At 40.1% G+C, this 18671-nt stretch overlaps 1 protein-coding gene across 4 annotated transcripts in view; it reads right to left on the reverse strand.

Moving 5' to 3' along the window:
* PIK3CG (phosphatidylinositol-4,5-bisphosphate 3-kinase catalytic subunit gamma) overlaps window positions 1-16029 on the reverse strand; it is a 34402-nt gene extending 18373 nt beyond the window's left edge. For 2 of the 4 annotated variants that reach the window (XM_058523396.1, XM_058523403.1), the window contains exons 1-9: window positions 15953-16029; window positions 11810-13816; window positions 8781-8846; window positions 8443-8668; window positions 6885-6988; window positions 3833-3979; window positions 2169-2259; window positions 1237-1367; window positions 133-244 (exon numbers count right to left, since the gene is read on the reverse strand). In XM_058523396.1, coding sequence (XP_058379379.1) covers window positions 133-244; window positions 1237-1367; window positions 2169-2259; window positions 3833-3979; window positions 6885-6988; window positions 8443-8668; window positions 8781-8846; window positions 11810-13804 — 2872 coding nt within the window. In that variant the 5' untranslated portion in view covers window positions 13805-13816; window positions 15953-16029. The remainder of the gene's footprint in view (window positions 1-132; window positions 245-1236; window positions 1368-2168; window positions 2260-3832; window positions 3980-6884; window positions 6989-8442; window positions 8669-8780; window positions 8847-11809; window positions 13817-15952) is intronic. The other 2 variants (XR_009215833.1, XR_009215834.1) reach the window with 1 other exon arrangement.
* Between the last annotated feature and the right edge of the window lie 2642 nt (window positions 16030-18671).

An 18671-nucleotide genomic window follows, 5' to 3' on the forward strand; every position in this document is an offset into this window, starting at 1 on the left:
ATGGTTGCACAACAACGTGAATATACTTAATGCCACTAATCTATACACTTAAAACTGGTTAAAATGATAAATTTTATGTTATGTATATTTTACCACAATGCAAAAAAATTACTCTACAATAAATAAACTCACCCATCTCTGTGATCATAATATTGTCATTGTGCCTGTCGCCTATTCCAAGAACAAAGGTTGCCACACAGTAGCCAGCACAGGAATAAACAAATCTCTCCACTGCTGCCTGAAACTAATTAAAATGCATCTGAATATTAGTTGTGTTCTAACTATAAAGAGCAGCATGAATTTATTACAAACTACTTCCAAGAAGACACTATTTTGGGAACTCATTTTCAGAGAGCAAGTTAGTTGTGCCTGATTTCATTAATGTTAAATCTATTAAGTGCCAACTTTCTCGTTGCTCTACTTATATTTTAGGTGAAGATTCAATGAATCACAATAGCACGAGGAGGAAACAAGAGTCAAAGGGCAACAGTAATTTAATCAAAAGTTCACTTCCTCTCTATGCATCACTTGCCAGCGACTTTACAGAACCCATAATAATTTCACCTTCATTGGCGAACATGTTTTGCTTGTCACCACTTACAGTATGCATGGGTTCACAAATACACACGTATAACAGACTAATAAATGCTACTAATTATATTTCCTCCCCAAAAGGCTGCTAATCATGCAAATGAGAAGTGCTAATCCTGTGCAACAGAACTTGAAACGGCAGCCAAATAGCTCAACCACATAGCTTGTGAAGGATTCGGCATATGTACCTCAGAGGAACTGACATTTTCAGCATCCATAATTTACCATTTAGATTAGAGTGCAGTGGTAAATTATAAATTACTTTATAGGGTATGTGGTGTTTCCCAGGTAGGAAAGAATTTACACATGGTAAGTAAATTTTTCTGCTGAACAACAAAAATAGATCGTCATAAAAAGTGCTAACGAATTATTGCACAGAACCAAATTTTATGCAAAGCATGCCTGATAATCAAAGGAGAAGCAAATGCTCATGGAGTTCTGGACTGAGCGCCTCTGTTTGACACAGATCTGCTGTGTCGCCACAGGAAAGCACTCAAAGCCCCTGCGAGCTGACAAGTGAAGGACTTCAACAACCTGTCAGAAGGCTCATGCCATTGGTAGAGCCTTTAAAAAGGTGAAACCACTATTGCTATATAATTGACAACTTGTCAGGAGTCTTCAGAGTAGGGGAAAGCAGGAGCTCACCTTTTCTTCAAGAGGGCATTTTTCCTTGAGCCAGTGATTCAGGACTTCGTCTTTAAATGCTCCTGTGTTGCCCACTGTGCTTTGCTGAATTTTGGCAATTGTTGTGGCATCTTTCACGATCTCGATCATTCCTACAGAAGGATGCACAGAGTTTGATGTACAGTGGGGCCTCGTGCCTGGCCCAGGGGAGGAGTGGCTATGTCTTTGTTGAGTGGAGGGCAGAGGGCTTTTTCAACCAGAGGGCTATTTTCTGGGTTCATGCTATTGGTTTTCTTAGGAGGAAGAGAAAGAAAAGGAGGAGGATATGGAAGTTGTGGGGGACATCCTTTCAATATCCCTGAATGAAGAGGAAAGGGTGGGTTTTGAAAGGTACTAAGTAAAAGCATTTCTGTGCTGAGTACATCCTTCCTCACTCGGCAACCTGTGCTTATTCCTTTTTTAAATTACAGGGTCAAATATAAATGGTTTTGTACAGTTCTCAAATCGGAAACTTGAATAAAAATGTTTGATTGAAATTAAATGTGAAATGTCTGTAAAAGCACCTAAGAGTAGAGTATGTAATAGCTTTGATAATTCTAGGATATTAAAATCAGTGACAGATCTTTCCGTCTATTTTTAAATGTTATTTGTGAGAGAGAAGTTTAATGTGCAATGAAACGAGTTAAAGTCTAGAGGTGGAGAAGTCAAGAGGAGAGAACAAGTTCTTACTAAAATCATTTCCATGTATAGTCACAAGGATTTGAATCATGCATTCATGGATTCTCTACATATCCGTATTAAATGGAGAGTCACATTCACCAGCCTTGGAACATTTTCTTCCTTGTTATATGGATTATGATTGTAACTTGAGTTATTAAATGCCTACACTGAAGGAATTAGGATCCTTTAAAACTAGCTGAGTGGTATATTCATCTCCTGAGGTAACCATATACCTATTTTGTCACCAGTTGAAATGCAACCATATGGCAGGAGGCACAGATCCAAGGATTCAGTCTCCCAAATAGACTCCATGATTCGTAGAATCTGGGCATCAAAACACAAGAACGTTTCCATTATAAATATGTATTTTTCTTCTCCCTTAAAAGAAACAACAATCTAATCTGGTAAAACAAAATATACAAGTAAACATAAAATATATAAGTAACAACTATACTTTTATTTATCAACCTGGTACTCTAAAGTTTCTCTTCCTTGGGAGCCTGTTAATTTTGGTCCCTGAGATGTATGTTGGGGAGGAGGATAAATGGATTTATTCTGGGGTAGGTTTTAGCCATGACTCATCTATTCAAATATTCCACTCTGGTTATGTATATTTTACCACAATAAAAAAAAGTTCCATTCTAAGATCCTTATAAATTTTTATCCATAAGGCACTCTTGGGCTACAACCAAGGCAACAATAACAATGATGACAATGATAGTTCACACTTACTGGGTGCTCTTTTATGTTGATCCTTTGCATTCCCCCTATAGTGTGGATAGGAGTATTATTCCCACTCAGCAGGTGAAGAGACTAAGGCTTAGAGAGCTTAAAAACTTGCCCTGACCTGCTATGCAAAGTGCCTGAACAACAAAACAAAGTACATAACGGGCAAGCGCCAACTGTCCCTTAAAATGAGAGGAAGAACCGTGATGTGTTGTGTTTTTGAAGTGCCCTTCTTTGAATAATTCAAAAGATTCTACAGATTTATTGGAAATTTAATAAACTTTCAAAAGATTGGAAAGATGTCTTCTTCTTTCTTTTTTTAAAGTACTTCCAGGACAGTACACATGCAATTCTTGAAAAGAGAGCGAAGGGTATTATTGTTTCCATGTTAGAAATAAGTAAAAACAGAAACCGAGAGAGAATTGAAAACATGACCAGTTTTTAAATAGGCTACATTTAAATCAATGTGGTTTGCCCATTTTAAATAAATCACATTAAGTATTAGAAATTATGTTACCTCTACCGTGTTGAACAACTAGAATATGGAGAATATTACTTTATGGATTTGCAAAGCTGAAGTTTATCCGGAAATATTAGGAAATGTGAAAATGATTAACATTGATACCGTCACCATTTGCCTTCTGCTCTAATAATCTATTCACTGTTGTTATTTAACTGCATGATTTCTCTAATCGCCTACCTGTGCATCTTTTCTCTCCTTCCTATCAAATCATTCACTTGAGTTTGTGTATGTGGATGTGTATCAAAGGTGATGTGTCTAAGGAGAGCACCTGTGGGTATGTAACTATGTCTGTGAATATGAATAAAGTGGACGCTAGGGGGTAAATATGTCTCTATTCTATGTTACCATACTAGGAATGGGGTGTATAAAAAGGAGGTTAGGTGAAGCTTGAAGTATGTCTGGCTATTTGGGAATGTTGGATATGCATCTTCTGGGGAATGGACAGAACCGTGATGGTCACTAGATCGCAAATCTAATATTCCACAGCCACATTCCCCCAGTGAAAACTCTCTATTATGTAATCTTTGATCACTGTTCATCATACAAAACGGAGAATGGGAATAGAGTCAGTAGAAGGCATTTTTTAGATCTAATACAGAATTGCTTTTTTCAGATAATGGAAAAAAAAATTCCTTAATAGTAGCATACCTGTAAAATAAGCATGTCTTGGCGCAGATCATCACCATGTTTAAAGATAATTCCAATTGTTTCATTTGATAGAGCTGTAGGGTCGGCACATTTAAACTCAAGCCACAGGGGCTTTTTCTTGGAGGCCATCACTTTACATTTTTCAATCTGTAAGGAAACAGTCACATGTTTCCTACACACAAATGAATACACATTGTGGAGACACACATCCTCTTGCAAAGCATCACCATAAACAACCAGGACAAAGTCCTAGTTGGAAAATGATTTCCAATGGTTTGGGTAAAAAACACAAAAAGTATTCTCACCAAATCTAAAAATACTAAAGAGATTAATTTACAACACTTAAACCAGTGGTTCTCAAAGTGTGTTCCAGGGAGCTCTAAGAGTCTGTGAAGGTGCCTAAGAGGCATGGCAGATCCCATCCTCTGCATGCCCCACTCCCATAGGACTCTGGTACTCCCATGTCCCCTTTACTACAGAGCAACTTTGCTGTTATTTGTTTATATATTTGGCCTCCCTCTAAGATTTAATTTGAAAAAAACAGTTCTACTGCTACCACAGATAATAATAAAAACCATTATTGCAGAATCAGATGCAAAAGGCCAAATCTAACAAGATGAAATTTAACAGCAATAAATGGAAATCTAGTATTCAGGTACAATGCCACCCTTCTCCAAAAAAAACTCCCATCCATCTAAATAAATTCCAGGGGGGGGAGATGTGGCTTAGCAGCCACTCGCTTCAAAATCAAATATCTTACGAGTTTTAGCCAAAAGCAAATTCACCATGGATCAAAAATGTGATGTGGCTTTAAAAAAAGCAAACACAATTTGAAGCCGTATTAATATATCATTATTCCTACAGATCTCTAACTGGATAAGGACAGTGGATAGTGTGTGCTTTTGCTATAGGGCCAGTTTATGGATAATTGTATATAAAATTAAACATGAAGAGACGAACTTTCCCTTCTACCCAGGGGAAATATTTTTCAAAAATGAAGGTGGAATAAAGACTTTTTCAGACACACCAAAGCTGAAAGAATTTCTTGCCAGAAGACTTGCACTATAAAAAATATTAAAGGCTGAAGGAAAATGATGCCGTATGGAAATATGACCTATGGAAAGCAATGAAGAGTACCCAAAATGGTAAATGTGTGGGTAAATATAAAAAAAAAGTTTAATCTATTAAATCTGTTAAATCTATTTTTAACTGTTTCAAGCAAAAATAGTAACAATGTATTAGGTTTATAACATATGTAGAAGTTAAAGGCATGACAAAAATAGTATAAAAGATGAGAGGAGGTTAATGGAAGTATACTGTTGGAAGATTCTGACCCACATGTGAAGTGGTTTATTATTTGAATGAAATCAAGGGAGTGTGGTATTGATGTAAGGATAGACACTTAGATCAATGGCATGGAATAGAGAATCTAGATATAGACCCACATATATATGGTCAGTTCATATTTGACAAAAGTACCAAGGCATTTCAACAAGAAAAGGACAATCTTTTCAACAAATGCTGCTGGAAAAGTTGGATATTGAGATAAAAAAATGAAACCTGATCTTTACCTCACACCATACACAAATATTAACTCAGAATGGAAAAAAGACTTAAAGTGTTAAGAGTTAAAACTGTAAAACTTCTATAAAAAGTATTTGTCACATTGAATTAGGCAGTATTTCCCAACTTTGGCACTATTGACATTTCTGGCTGGATAATTTTTTCTTTTGGGGGGGGTGATCCTGTGCATTGTAGGATATTTAGCAGCATTCCCGGCCTCTACCCACTAGATTCTGGTAACATTCTCCCAGCTGTAACAATCAAAAATGTCTCCAGACATTACCAAATGTCCCTTGGTAGAGGGGGTGGGGTTCACCCCTGGTTAAGAATCACTGGATTAAGCAAATATTTCTTAAGGCACAAAATGCAGGAATCATAAAAGAAAAGGTGATAAATTGGACTTAAAATTAAAACCTTCTGCTCTTTGAAATACACTAATAAGAAAATGAAAAGGCAAGCCACAGACTGGGAGAAAATATTTATAAAATGTATACCCAATAAAGAATTTCTAGCCAGAATATATAAATAATAAGAAGGCAACCCACATTAAAAATGAACAGAAGACGTGAATAGAAACTTCTCAAAAAGAAGATGGAAAATAAGCACTTGAAAAGACGCTCAACATAATTAGGGAAATGCAAATAAAAACAACAGTGAGAAACCACTTCACATTCATTTGAATGGCTACAATTAAAAAGACTGATGATAACAAGTGTTAAGGTTAAGATGTGGAACAATTGGAACTCGCGTACATTGCTGGTGGGAATAGAAAATGGTACGGTCAATTTGGAAAAACAGTTTGGCAGTATCTTACAAAATTAGACACACACTATCTGACCCAACTAGTTCACTGTTAAATATTTACTCAAAAGGTGAATGGAAAACAAATTGTGGTGTATCCATACAAGAGAATACTACTCAGTCATAAAAAGGAACAGCCTACTGATACACACAGCAACATGGATGAATCTTAAAAGCATTATGCTAAGTAAAAGAATCCAGATACAACAACTATATACTGTATGATTCCACTTTATGAAATTATAGAAAAGGCAAAATTACATGATAGAAAGCAGATCTGTAGTCTGGGATGGGAGACAGAAGGAGGAAAGGACTAACTACAGAGGGATATGAAAGAGCTCTTTCCATAACATTTCTCTGGAAATGTTCTATATCTTGATTGTGGTGGTGATTATAGGGTTATAGACATTGGTCAAAACTCATTGAACTGTACGCTTAAAATGGACAAATTTTATTGTATGTAAATGATTCTTCAAGAAAGCTGATTTAAAATAAAATGGATGGGAGATTGCTCGGTGTGGAGGTTTTTAGTATGAGGTGAGAGAAGGGCTCGATAGAGGCTGACCAGGGACTTACCAGCTTCCCTGTCTCTACACAAACATTAGCTTTTATCTACTAGGCCCTGTAAAGCATGCAGGGACATTTTCAAGACACAGACACCACGTGCAGACATCAGGGTGATACTTACCACCAGTGCTCCTGCCTTCAGCCCAGGGTCATATGGAACCCTAAAGCTTTTGGGGAGATTCAAATTCTGTAGGTTTTCAAGCTTTTGCTTAAGTTGTGAAATAACTGTAATTGTCAAAAGCACACAAGAGTTATGTGAGTTCAAGAAATTATCAATATTATCTAGAATATTTCCTGAGGCAGTTGTCTATTCACAATGTTCTATACATTTGGTCTGGTGTGGAGGAGAAAAGGTTTCTGTGTTTGACGAACTAACCATTCGAGGTGGCAAGATAAGTCAGGCTTACTGTGAGCAATATAACCATGTCCACATACCACAACAGGGGACAGAAATATGTGAATATATGTGGGATACCAAGACAATCAGGTAGAGGAGGATGTTTTAAGGATAATGATAAGGAATTGGTACTCTAGTTTTCTTTCCAGCATGTGAAACTTTAAACTGCCATCTGACTTGGGGAACAGACATTTGAAGACCATATTAAATGGAATTCGGTTAGGGTTCTGTAAATTCTTTTCAAAAGAGGAAGTTAAGTTGTGTAGACACACTGTCACAGCCTCAAAATTCTAAAGGCAAAATACAAAAAATTACTCCCTGGATAACAGACAGGAGGCCAGTACAAATGTTTCCCTTTCTTACAATAAAAATAAAAGTAAGATTATTATTACCATTATTCTTTTTAGGAAAGAGCATAATTGGTGCATTGGAAAAGAATCAAAGGGAAAAAGTGGAAATTCAAAATATTCAGAAGTTGAAAATATTGGCTGAGTATGTTAGTGAGAGTCCATTATGAACCATAGTGCTAGGTCTAGGTATACAAACATGAAAGGTATTCAAGGCTCATGCAGTTTACCAGACCAGAAAGATGTGTTAATGAGTATAATTTAATGCAGTGTCAACGCAAACCTATGGGAATACAGAGAAAGAATGATTAAACCTATGGGAATACAGAGAAAGAATGATTAATTTTCCTAGGACAGGGACAGGATTTCTTAGGGATAAGAAGACTATATGCATCGGAAATGACTTCAGAGAGGAGATGATACGTATTTTAACATAAAGTATTCTGATATATATGTATATATTTATACATAGAGTATATATATCTATATATGAAGATATATATATACACAAAGCTTAAAATAGCTTCTCAATAATTTCACTTTAAAAGACTGAAAATTTGAAAATTATATGCATATATTGAAAGACGGGGAGAAAAATGTAAATATTTGGAAATAACATCTTTTTGTGTGTGTGCACAGTTGTTCTAAAAATACATCTTACATCTGCATAATACTTTTTAATTTTTCAAAAAGTTTAATATCTAGTATCATAGATTCATCATTAGAATATATATATAGTTTTTTAAAAAAATATTAAGTTGTAAAGGGAGAACTTTAAATTTGCTTACTCCATGGAGACAGAAGATTAAAAAATTTGTTCTTGGCTGCCTTTAGGAAGGTACAACTGGCCTTCCAGAAGGAAGAAGAATCACAAGGACGATGGCATTTGGAGATGCAGGCATTTGGAAAGAGAACCTGGAAACGTAGCACTGTACCTTGGGAACTGACGTCATACTTTTCAGCTGAGAGCGATTTAATGTCAATGGTGACCTTTTGTAACATCTCAATTACTCGGACTTGTTGGGCAAAGTCGTGCAGCATGGCCATGCCACAGCCCCTCAGGTAGGCTTCCAGGATCACAGCGAACCTCTGCTGATAGTGCCTGGACTGGGCTATCTCACTTCTCAAGAACCAAAACAAGAAGTGACCAATTCTTTTGTTCTGAGGGTGGGAACAAGAAGGTTGCAATTATTATGACTAATGCTCTGGATCCATTACCCAATTCTAGATGACTTTTGAAATGTCACGCTATTATCAAAATGGAAGTACTTACTCGTAAACCACGCTTCAGCAGAAATCTGACAAGGGCACTGTCATGGTATGGTTCAAACTTCACAGCCTAAAGGAAGAACACATTGGCATTTGTAGGACTGCATTCTGGAGAAAAACGGGTGCTATGCTTTAGGGGGTTTTTACAGCTGGGTGATGAGAATCCTACCAGTCACTTAAGTTCAATCCTTTTTTCGAGGATACTTCGGGCCAGAGTGAACCACTTGCTTAAAGACAGGGATTAGAGGCCAGAACTCTCGGCTCCCAGTCATGTGCTTTTGACAACTTCACAGGTGCAGAGGCGAGGCGTTTGCTCCCATGAAGGGCTTACTTGATTTATTGGAAGGATAGAAGGGAAAGATGGAGATGGCTATAAAAAATGTATAAAAGTGGAAGGTAAGAGAGGTTGTTGGAAAGAAAATAAACACGGAGATTTAGTACATGTAAGGAGAAAAATATTCGTTAGATATGAAGATCCTAAAATCCTATAGCTTGTCTTCTGCTCAAGGTGTGCGTTTGGCATCTTACTGGCAAGTCACGGAGCTGCCCCACAGGTTCTTACTGCAAGGAAACAGCAAGCCTGGATCAATCCACACAGAGCCATGGCTGCTCCCTGCCATGCTGTGGGGTATACAGAGCTTTGTGTCTGAAAATCTCTTAGTTTATCTGCTTCTTCAGCTTTAGTAGTGTTTAGCAGTTTTCATATCACTTAGCTAATATAGAGATATTGACTTAGGTGACAACTCCGAAGAAAAAGAACCAATAAAATGTAAAAAATAATTAAATCCTGGTGGGTGCATGGAGATCTGTTATATCATCTTCTGTACTTTCCTGTAAGTCTGCAATAGTTCATAATTTTAAAAGCAGCAAGACTAATAAATATTGTTTGATTATTATAGATGCATATATAAAGTTATAGGGTAGATGTCATGTATAAGCATAAAGAGCAGCCTAAAATTAAGTAGCTCAGAGTTATTTCCTTTATAGATAGACATGGTCTATCCTTTTCCCCAAGGAACATGAGAAACTCCCATTCCACTTTATGTTTTAGGGCCTGGGGGCTTTTGGATATGATTTCCAATTGTTACTCGGGTTTTCCAATTTGGAAATGATCCATCCTGACTTGATAATATTTCGATTATCCCCATACTTTCCAGGGTGTGGTCAAATAGGTGCCATTGTAGCTGCAGCTGAGATCTTAATTCTGAGAATGTGGTTATTTCGCCACCAGTACTCACTTCAGAAATGTTTTGAGTTTCTAACCCAAACGTGAATCTTTTTGACCCTCTTTGTGTTTCACTTCTGTAAAGACAATGCAGATCTCAACTAGGAGACCATTTTAATCAGGATGAGTCATTTGGCCATATCTGAAAATGTCTCAAATAGTTTTACAAATGACTACTCTTCTTCAAATTTATGACCACAAATTCAATGTTAATATTACTTATTGACCTCTTTCATTTAAACATTTCCAAGAACACTATTCATTTTCCAATTCTGCAAAGTTTACTGTGAAAATAACAATGTAACATAATTCATGGTAGCCTTGGGACTTGGAGCAGATCTCATGCATATTGGTTTTATGTTCTTCTTGTTATGGAAAGCTAGAAAACTGAACATACTTTGATTATTCTAACATTTTCATTAGTGTTATGCCAGTATCTGAACTTGTGGGCAGAGAAAAATATTCGATATATTTGATAGATGAAGGCAAAGGCCAAATGTAATGTTTCATATATCTGCCTAATGGAAAGGTGAAGATTCAGAGTTAAAGTTGGGAGTATTCAAAATGCTCGTCAGAAAACTCCAAGGACTTCCTGTAAATGTAGACAATGATTAGAGAGTTCAGTGTCTAACACTTAGCCTGGCTAATCTTTACGATCTCAGGTCAAACATCACCTACTCAGAACTGTCTCTGGCTTCTTCGGTCTAAATTAAGTGTCCCTAGGACCCCTGACTATTTTCTCATAATACTCTGCGGTTATTCACCAAAGCATCTGTCCCATTCGTTTTAAATATCTGCTTGTGTATGTACTCGTTTAATGTCAGTCTTCTCCACACACCACAAGCTGCACGAGGGCAGAGAGGGGCTCTGTTTTGATCGCTGCTCTATATCCAGCTTCCAAAACAGGGGAAGCACTCAGCACATGTTGAATTAATGAATGAACACGTCTGCACTCTAAAATAGCATTTCTATTCCAATTCTTTGACTTCCTCTTCCTTGTCAAGCAGCACAATATAATTTGAGAACGGCTATAGTGGATACAAGTGTTCCTCCTTTCTTTAACTTCCTATGAAACCCTTAGGCAAATGATTTAGCTTCTCTGGGGCCCAAGGGAAGGTATGAGAACAGGAGTGGAAGCACAGTACTGGACCTGTCTAAAGAGAGGGCCTTTCAAGGTCCCATCCAAATATGAAATATTATTCTATGAATTGTGATAGACACAATCAGAGAGTATGACCTTTTCTCGCTAAGACACATTGTCCTGACACAGGATTGATGCAGGATATTGGGAGTCAGTGAAAACAACAGGGCTTGGAGTTAGACCTCCTGGGTGTGAATTCCGGTCTTTCAAAGTATGTGATCTTGGGCACATTATTTAGCCTCTCTGCGCCTGTTTCCTTATATATAAAATGTAAATATTAATTTGAGCTCCATCATAGTTGTTGGGAGAGTTAAATGTGATAATACAAGAAGAGCATGCAAATCACTTGGACCCTTGGCACAAGGGAGCATTCAATAAGTCGAATCTATCATCAATATAGTAAATGAGAACAAAGTATTCCCCACAGGGCTGGTTCTCCTAAGTGGAAATATCAATGTCTTCAAAATGCTTGTCGGCAAACCCTCAAAGACAATAAAAAGGTAAATGGAACAGCTGACTACTTTTTAAGGTGGCTTCATCAGATCTACTATGACTGATCATGAGGCTCTGGACAATGGGCATTTGATCACAACTGAATGGGATGCCTGTGCACATGCAAATAAATTTCTTGAGAAGAGCGCTCTGTTGATAACACAGCATCCCCTACCTGAACCAGCTGTAGCAGGTAATGCAGAACATCATCATCCTCCAAGCTCTCCAGTTTCTGAACTGCAATGGCTCTTACATTTTCATCTGAAAAGTTGCAGTCCAGGAGTTGCATTGTTAACCCAACATCCAAAGCACTTTGATCCCATACCTCCCTTCTGGCTAACAACTGATATGTTTTGGCCACAATTTCTTGCTGTCCCCATTTCACTGAGCTAAAAAGCTTAGGATATGCTTTTGGATGCTTAAGGCTTTCATATCTGAAATGCCACAGCAATTCTTTGTCTTCTGCTGTGAGAGGGTTAAGTGGATCAGTGGCTATGATCGCCTCCAGTTGCTTCCGAAGCTGGTTGGGCATTTCGGCTCGAACCCGGTCCCCTTCGGGGTCAGGGGTGGGCTGATGCTTAGGCAATGCTATTGGGTGACAGTAATTGTCCAGCAGAATGGAGATGGACATTGAGTTCTCCTTGTCTGGGTTGGTTGCAGACGTGAGTTTGTCAGCATTGAAGCTCCCTTGATCTTCTCCCTTCCCGGATATCTGCCACATGTGGAGCACGTATTCCCCATGGCGCAGGAGGAACCGGTGGTCTATCAACAGCAGGTTCACATAATAGAGTAGCTGAACTTTGCCTTTGGACTCAGAACTGGAAGTCTCTGCAGAGGCCTTGCCAGACAGCGCGGGAGCTTTGCCGCAGTAGATCTGGAGGTTCAGTAGAGCCCCTTTGGGTAAGTCTTTGATTTTGATACTGAACTCAAGCCACACATTCCAGAGCACCTCCTCTGTGAAGGGTTTGGGGCTGGTTCTCCTCTGGCAAAGGACTTGCTGCCCATGCTGGATATTTGCTTCCACAAAAACCGTCAGGTCAGCGTTCCGGGGCAGGACAGGGATATCGATGCCTCTGATTTTGACCCTGAACTTCCGGTCACAGTCCCACAGGGAGACAGTGAACACACTCTCATGGTCCTTCCCGTGGATGGTTAGCTGCTCATGGTAGCCGGTGACTCCCGTGCAGTCATCCACCAGCGGCCACTCTTCTTTCCTCACCTGGTCCAGGGCTGGGTCGGGAGGCGTGTCAAGCACCAGGTGAATCTCCTCCCCATTCTTGAGGCAATGCCTCACCCACTGGAAGTTTTTGATGGGCGTTTCACCCACCAGGTACTCATCCCGGCCACAGACACGCAGCACAAAGTCCTGTTCATTTTGGCTTTCCGGGATATCCATCAGAGACTTCTTCTTGGCCATCTTGGTGAAGAAGCTCTGGAGGATGGTGCCTGGGGTGTCATCAGCTGAGACCTTGATGGTCTGGCTGGTGGTGCTGCGATGAATGATAATGAAGATGCAGTTGTTGGTAATCTTCTTCAACAGGTACTCCGGGAGGGGCTTGGACGTCACCCAGGGGTGCATGGCGTAGAGCTTGGGGTCACGGCCGGCCACCTCGGCCATGCGCGGGGTGACCAGGCGGCGGCGCGTAAACTCGAGCTCGTCGTCGTGCACGTTGCTGACATCGGTGACATCGTAGCCAATCAGGGCGGTGAGCTGGTGCTGGAAGGCCAGCGTCTCCTCCGAGGGCGCGCAGCGCTGCACCACGTGGATCTGGCCCGGGCTCCTGTGCACCATCTTCCAGTAGCGCAGGCAGTCCAGCGTCTGCACCACCTGGTACTTGTCGTAGATCTCGTACCACTGCCCCTTCTTCTGGTAGAGCAGGAGGAAGTGGTCCGGGCCGAGCCGGTGGTAGAAGTCCGCCGCCACGCTCGTCTCCAGCGCGCGCAGCCACACCTGGGCCTTCATCTGCTCCACGTTGCCGTGGCCAGCCACGTGCAGCAGCGCCGTTTCGGGGGTCTTGCTGTTGCGCTGGCTGGTGGGCAGCACGAACTCGATGGGGATGAGCTCCATGGAGGACAGGCTGGCCGCAGAGCTGCGCGGCTTCATCCTCCGGCGCCGGCGGCGGTTGACCTCCCTCAGAACCACCGGCTGTTCATAGTTTTCCAGCTCCATGCCCTACACGACCTGGGAGCGGAGAAACAGAGGGCTTTGTCACAGGGAAGGCATTTTCCGTCTACATTTTTCAGTGAGTCGTAGAAGGAGACGGTGTAGAAGAATGTGCGCAGGAGGATACAGGGGCTTTGGAGTCGGGGCCCCTGAATCCTGGCTCCGCCACTTAGTATCTGGGTGACTTGAGCTGCTTAATTTCTGAGCCTGGTTCCCAACTGTCAAATGGGGTTAGTAATACCTCATAGGGTGGAGGTGAGAATTAAATGAGGTAATATACTTGTTCAGTATGGGCGATGGGTATATGGGGGTTCATTAATCTCTCTACTTTCATTTTGTTTGGAAATTTAATTTTAAAAAAGATGTAAAGCATTCATCTAGCACAGTGTCTGACATACTATAATGGCTCAAAGTGGTAATTATTGTTCTTAAGCATAGTGAAACGCATATATGAGTAAAACAATCCAGTTGAAGGATCAAGTCTTAGTTTACAAGGTGCAATGTTGAGATGCTGAAACACCCCACGTTGAAAACAGGCCTTCGACTTATTTCCCCTTTGTTCAGTCTCACACTTCTCTTTGGGACCCAGACACCTTACCCAACCTCACCTCACATTCTCCATTTTCAAACTCTCTGGATCAGGTATCTACTCCCTAGTTAACTTCCTGGCTTTCTTGTTTTTTTTTCATTTTTTTCTCTCTAGTTAGGAAAGGTAGTCACTTCATTGGTAAAACTCACATATGAGAATTGGTGAAGCTGCAATCAAGAACATTTGCAGATATTTAACATTTTGAATGATGAAATGTGTGAACATTCTGGCTGTCATTGCTATATTAGGGCAGTATCCTGGGGGAGTCACCCAAAGCTGTACTCTCCTAATATGAACACTCAGGTAATTTTGACTTTGTACCAGTTCATTCCACCTGCCTCTGCATTAGATAGTGGAGAAGCCACAGGATGGAAAGAAGGATTTCTGGACTCCAGCGACCTGCTGTTTGGATCTCAATCGATTATTTAATTTCTTTTTCGCTCTAATATTGGCATCTCCATAATGAGAATTCACAAATTTATTCACATCAAACGTATCCACTCTTTGCTCAAATATTTACTAAGTACCTACCCTGCACAAAATATTTAAGTATAAATGTGACATACTGCAGTAAGAAATTCTTCAAATAATGATTGAAATGCTAAAAATATTAAAATTTAAATGTGAATAAGGTATTTTGATATTAATATTTAGTATCACTACATTGTAAGATATATTCTAAATAAGAATCAATATTGAAACAAAAATTAATGTTTCAGAAAATATCATTTACTCTCTTCAATGACTAATGTTAGTGAGACTCATAACTAGTTATTTCCTTAAGAAATAGTGGAGCATTTGATATATTCCAAAAAGGAGAGTTTGATTAAAAGATAAGAACGACAAGTTTCATTAGATCCAAACTTCTGTTCAAATCTTGGCTTAAACTTATTTTTAAAGTCAATATTCCCTCTCTTAAGGTATTATGAAGTTATACTTAGTAAATACATGAAACCAACTGCCCCAAAGAAATGTCTTTTGCAGCTTAAAACAGTCACTATTTGGTCTTGTGCTACATTATAGAATAACTAACAAAGAAGAGAACCATAAGATATGTTAATATTGACACTAACTTGAAATAAAATAGGTCCAAATTTAGGCAACATACAAATACATAGCAATAACTTCTGCCTCAGTGAAACTAGACAATCTTACAAGACACAAGATGCAGAAGAACACAGGCTGGCTGAATACTCACTGCTGTCCTTCATGGTTGAGCTACGAAGCTTTCTCCTTTTACGAGAAGACGTTAGAAACACTGTTACGTGCAGTAGTCGCTAAGCAAGCACTTGTAAGAACACGGAGCCTGGCCGGCACAGGCTCCTGTGCCCTCCCTCTTCCTCCCAAACAAAAACAAAAAAGGACCGATGCACCTGCAAAACTACTGCCGGAACCTCGTGGATATCCACCCATACAGGCTGGACTAGACAAGGAAACAGACATTCAGTAGTGGTGTCATCTCAAGACCCGACAACCGTTCCAGATAAAAATATTCTAGCTGAGAAGGAAGTGTCACTATTCCGAGTCAGACCCAGCAAAGGGCAGAAAATAGAAGGAAGTAATACCTGATAAAGCAGCGGAGGCGATGATGCTGAAGGATCATTTGTTTAATTTTTGAAAACAAAACAAATTCAGACCTACCCAGTGTGCCTCTAAATTCTTCCGCTTTTCTGGGTCTCCCTTCATATCCAGATGCAGAGGAAGTGTTGCAGTTACCAGGAAGGAAGTTTTAACCAAGTTGATTATACGTGTGATTGCTCATTTTAAAAGTGTCAGAAATGCATTTCCTGTTATAGCACAGAGAGCACAGCACGAGAGTGAGCAATGTTTACCACATATATATCTTTTACTCTTCAAACTAATTTTTAAAAAATTGTGTGAGACTGAAACGGATTAAAATTACATAGATCCAAACAAAAAATACACATTCATGAGACAAACATATGAAATATTTTTCCAGCAAGTTCTAAGTAGAAGACCTAACAGCCACCATATTAGAGAAATTTTTAAGAGCCAAATTAAACCCATAAGTCCTGCAAGCACATTCAAATAGTTTTCCCTCATGGGAATTCAAAAGGACCCTCGTTCATACGTTGTAACTGAGGCATAGGGGAAGAGAAACCTAGTGATCTAAGGGACTGAATTGTCAAGCAGAACATTTTCAAAGTAAAGGTCTGGGAGCTCACTTCCTTGGTTTGGTGAGATGTGTCTCTCTTTTTTCAGAGCATTCAGGGTCTGAAATATCACTGGCTCAAACTGAAAGTACAGTGTGTGTGTGTGTATGTGTGTGTGTGTATCTGTGAGTGTGGGGAGTGGAGACTTACTGTGAGCAATGATGGATTGCAGACAAAATAGGTTTCTTGGTATCATGGGAAAATTGGGGAACTGAGCACTGTCACACCATCAGATAGACAGTCACCGGGAGATGGCTTCTGATCCCCATGGGAGTAGAAAATCCATAGAAAAGCCATCCTAAATCATTTTTAGAGCAACTTTGTATCTTCCAGGTGATCTCAATTCCTTCTAGAACCCCCAAGCACACTCAAATCCTGAACCAGTGCCCCCTTTCCTCCATCCCAGGGTTTCCTAACCAGAGTTCGTTCTCCAACCTGGGCTCCCATAGACTTCAGCTGAGCCCCAGGAACAAGTAGGATGGCATTGGCCTCACAGATTTCTTGGAGGTAAATAATTAAGAGTTCCTCTGAATTACTCTGACATCAAGATAAATGATTGTTTGATCTGATCTGTCTCCATTCACATAGGCCCCTTGAGTCTTAGCTTTTTACAAATAGTACTATAATAATTGACATCAGCAGGCAAACCATTTAATTCAAAGGCTGCCTCCCAAATATTTAGAGGGGGCTTATCAGCTTCCCAAAGTATATTCCTATGTAGGAATACTCCCTTAAGAGGCTGGCAGCTTTAGAAGCCTTAAAGCTGGCCCTCTTGGTTGGTTCTGAGGGAGGGACCAAGGAGCCACACTGTAGGAGCTTGCCAAGCTATGCCTCACCCAGAGTGTGTGGGAGGGCTCAGAGGGGTAGATGGGCTGGGTGGGGGTTTGGGCTTGGTAGTGCTGACCACAGAGGGACCATGATCTTGGCCAGCTCTGTCCCCAGATCATTCAACAGAGTCCTTTCCTGCCCTGGCTCAATCACACCTAGGGGGCCAAGTCTTAACCTGACACCTTAACCTACACGCACACACACACACTAGTTATTTCAGAAATGCTAGACTCTGCCACTTGGGTCTCCTTGCCTCTGCAGGAACTACTCAGCTAAGTCCAATTATGCAAAAGTTGTCTGTTCTATGACTAAACTTGCAAATACTTCAGGGTTTATTGGTGGTTTGAGATTAAAAGTACCTTACTTTCCCCCAAATCCTAATATAGCCATTAAAATTTGACCAAACATAGTAAATGTTCCAAGGGAGAAGTAATGGCCAGCCTGCCATTCCTCTATGTGGATGCTTCCTCCATGCAGAGGAATTCTCGACTAGTTAGGGCCTCTTTATCCCCAGAATTTTTAGGTTAGAAGACCCCTAGGCCTCATCATTATTCTGTTTTATTAACTTGTTTCTCTCTTTCCTTCTTTTTTTCCCTTCCGTGACTCTCCATGCATCTAGCACTTTTACATATAGCAGACATATGCCACATTTTGGTTGGAAAAAAATACAATCAATAGTCTGATCTTTATTTTACATCCAACAATTACAGGAACAACAAGATAGAACAGATTAGAAAATAAGAACACAGTGGGATGTGTCAACGGTCAGTTAAGATTAAGAATGGATCCAGTTTGACTAACATTATAAGGAACCACAATGCTTTAGAAATATCCCCTTTATATCCCCTCTGTCTGATCCGATTTATTAGTTCTCTTTGTTGTTCTCTTATTAATATTGACTGAAATATAAGACCAAAAACTGCCTCTACCACATCCTTGTGAGCAAGAAATCCTCCCATATAACGGATACGCAGACCATCCCTGGGACGTGCCTTCAGAATTATCAGCAGCCTGTCAAGTGTTTTTATCTTCTGCCTACACATCTATCTAATGGCCTACCTGTCTCTACCTACCTCTTACACACACACCATGATCGGACAGAGACAAAGCTGTTTGCAACAGGGAGTGAAGTTTCCAAACCCAAAACGGTTCCTTCATTCAGGGGGTTTTTCCTGTTCAAGGGCATAGCAGAGGGTCCTAGGAGAGAGGACGCTTAGTAGACCAGCTTGCGTGGACGCTGCCCTGGAAGCCCTGGTCCCGAGGCCCGGTGGTGACTTTATAA

Source organism: Diceros bicornis, chromosome 3, assembly GCF_020826845.1.
Source record: "Diceros bicornis minor isolate mBicDic1 chromosome 3, mDicBic1.mat.cur, whole genome shotgun sequence".
NCBI lineage: Eukaryota > Metazoa > Chordata > Mammalia > Perissodactyla > Rhinocerotidae > Diceros > Diceros bicornis.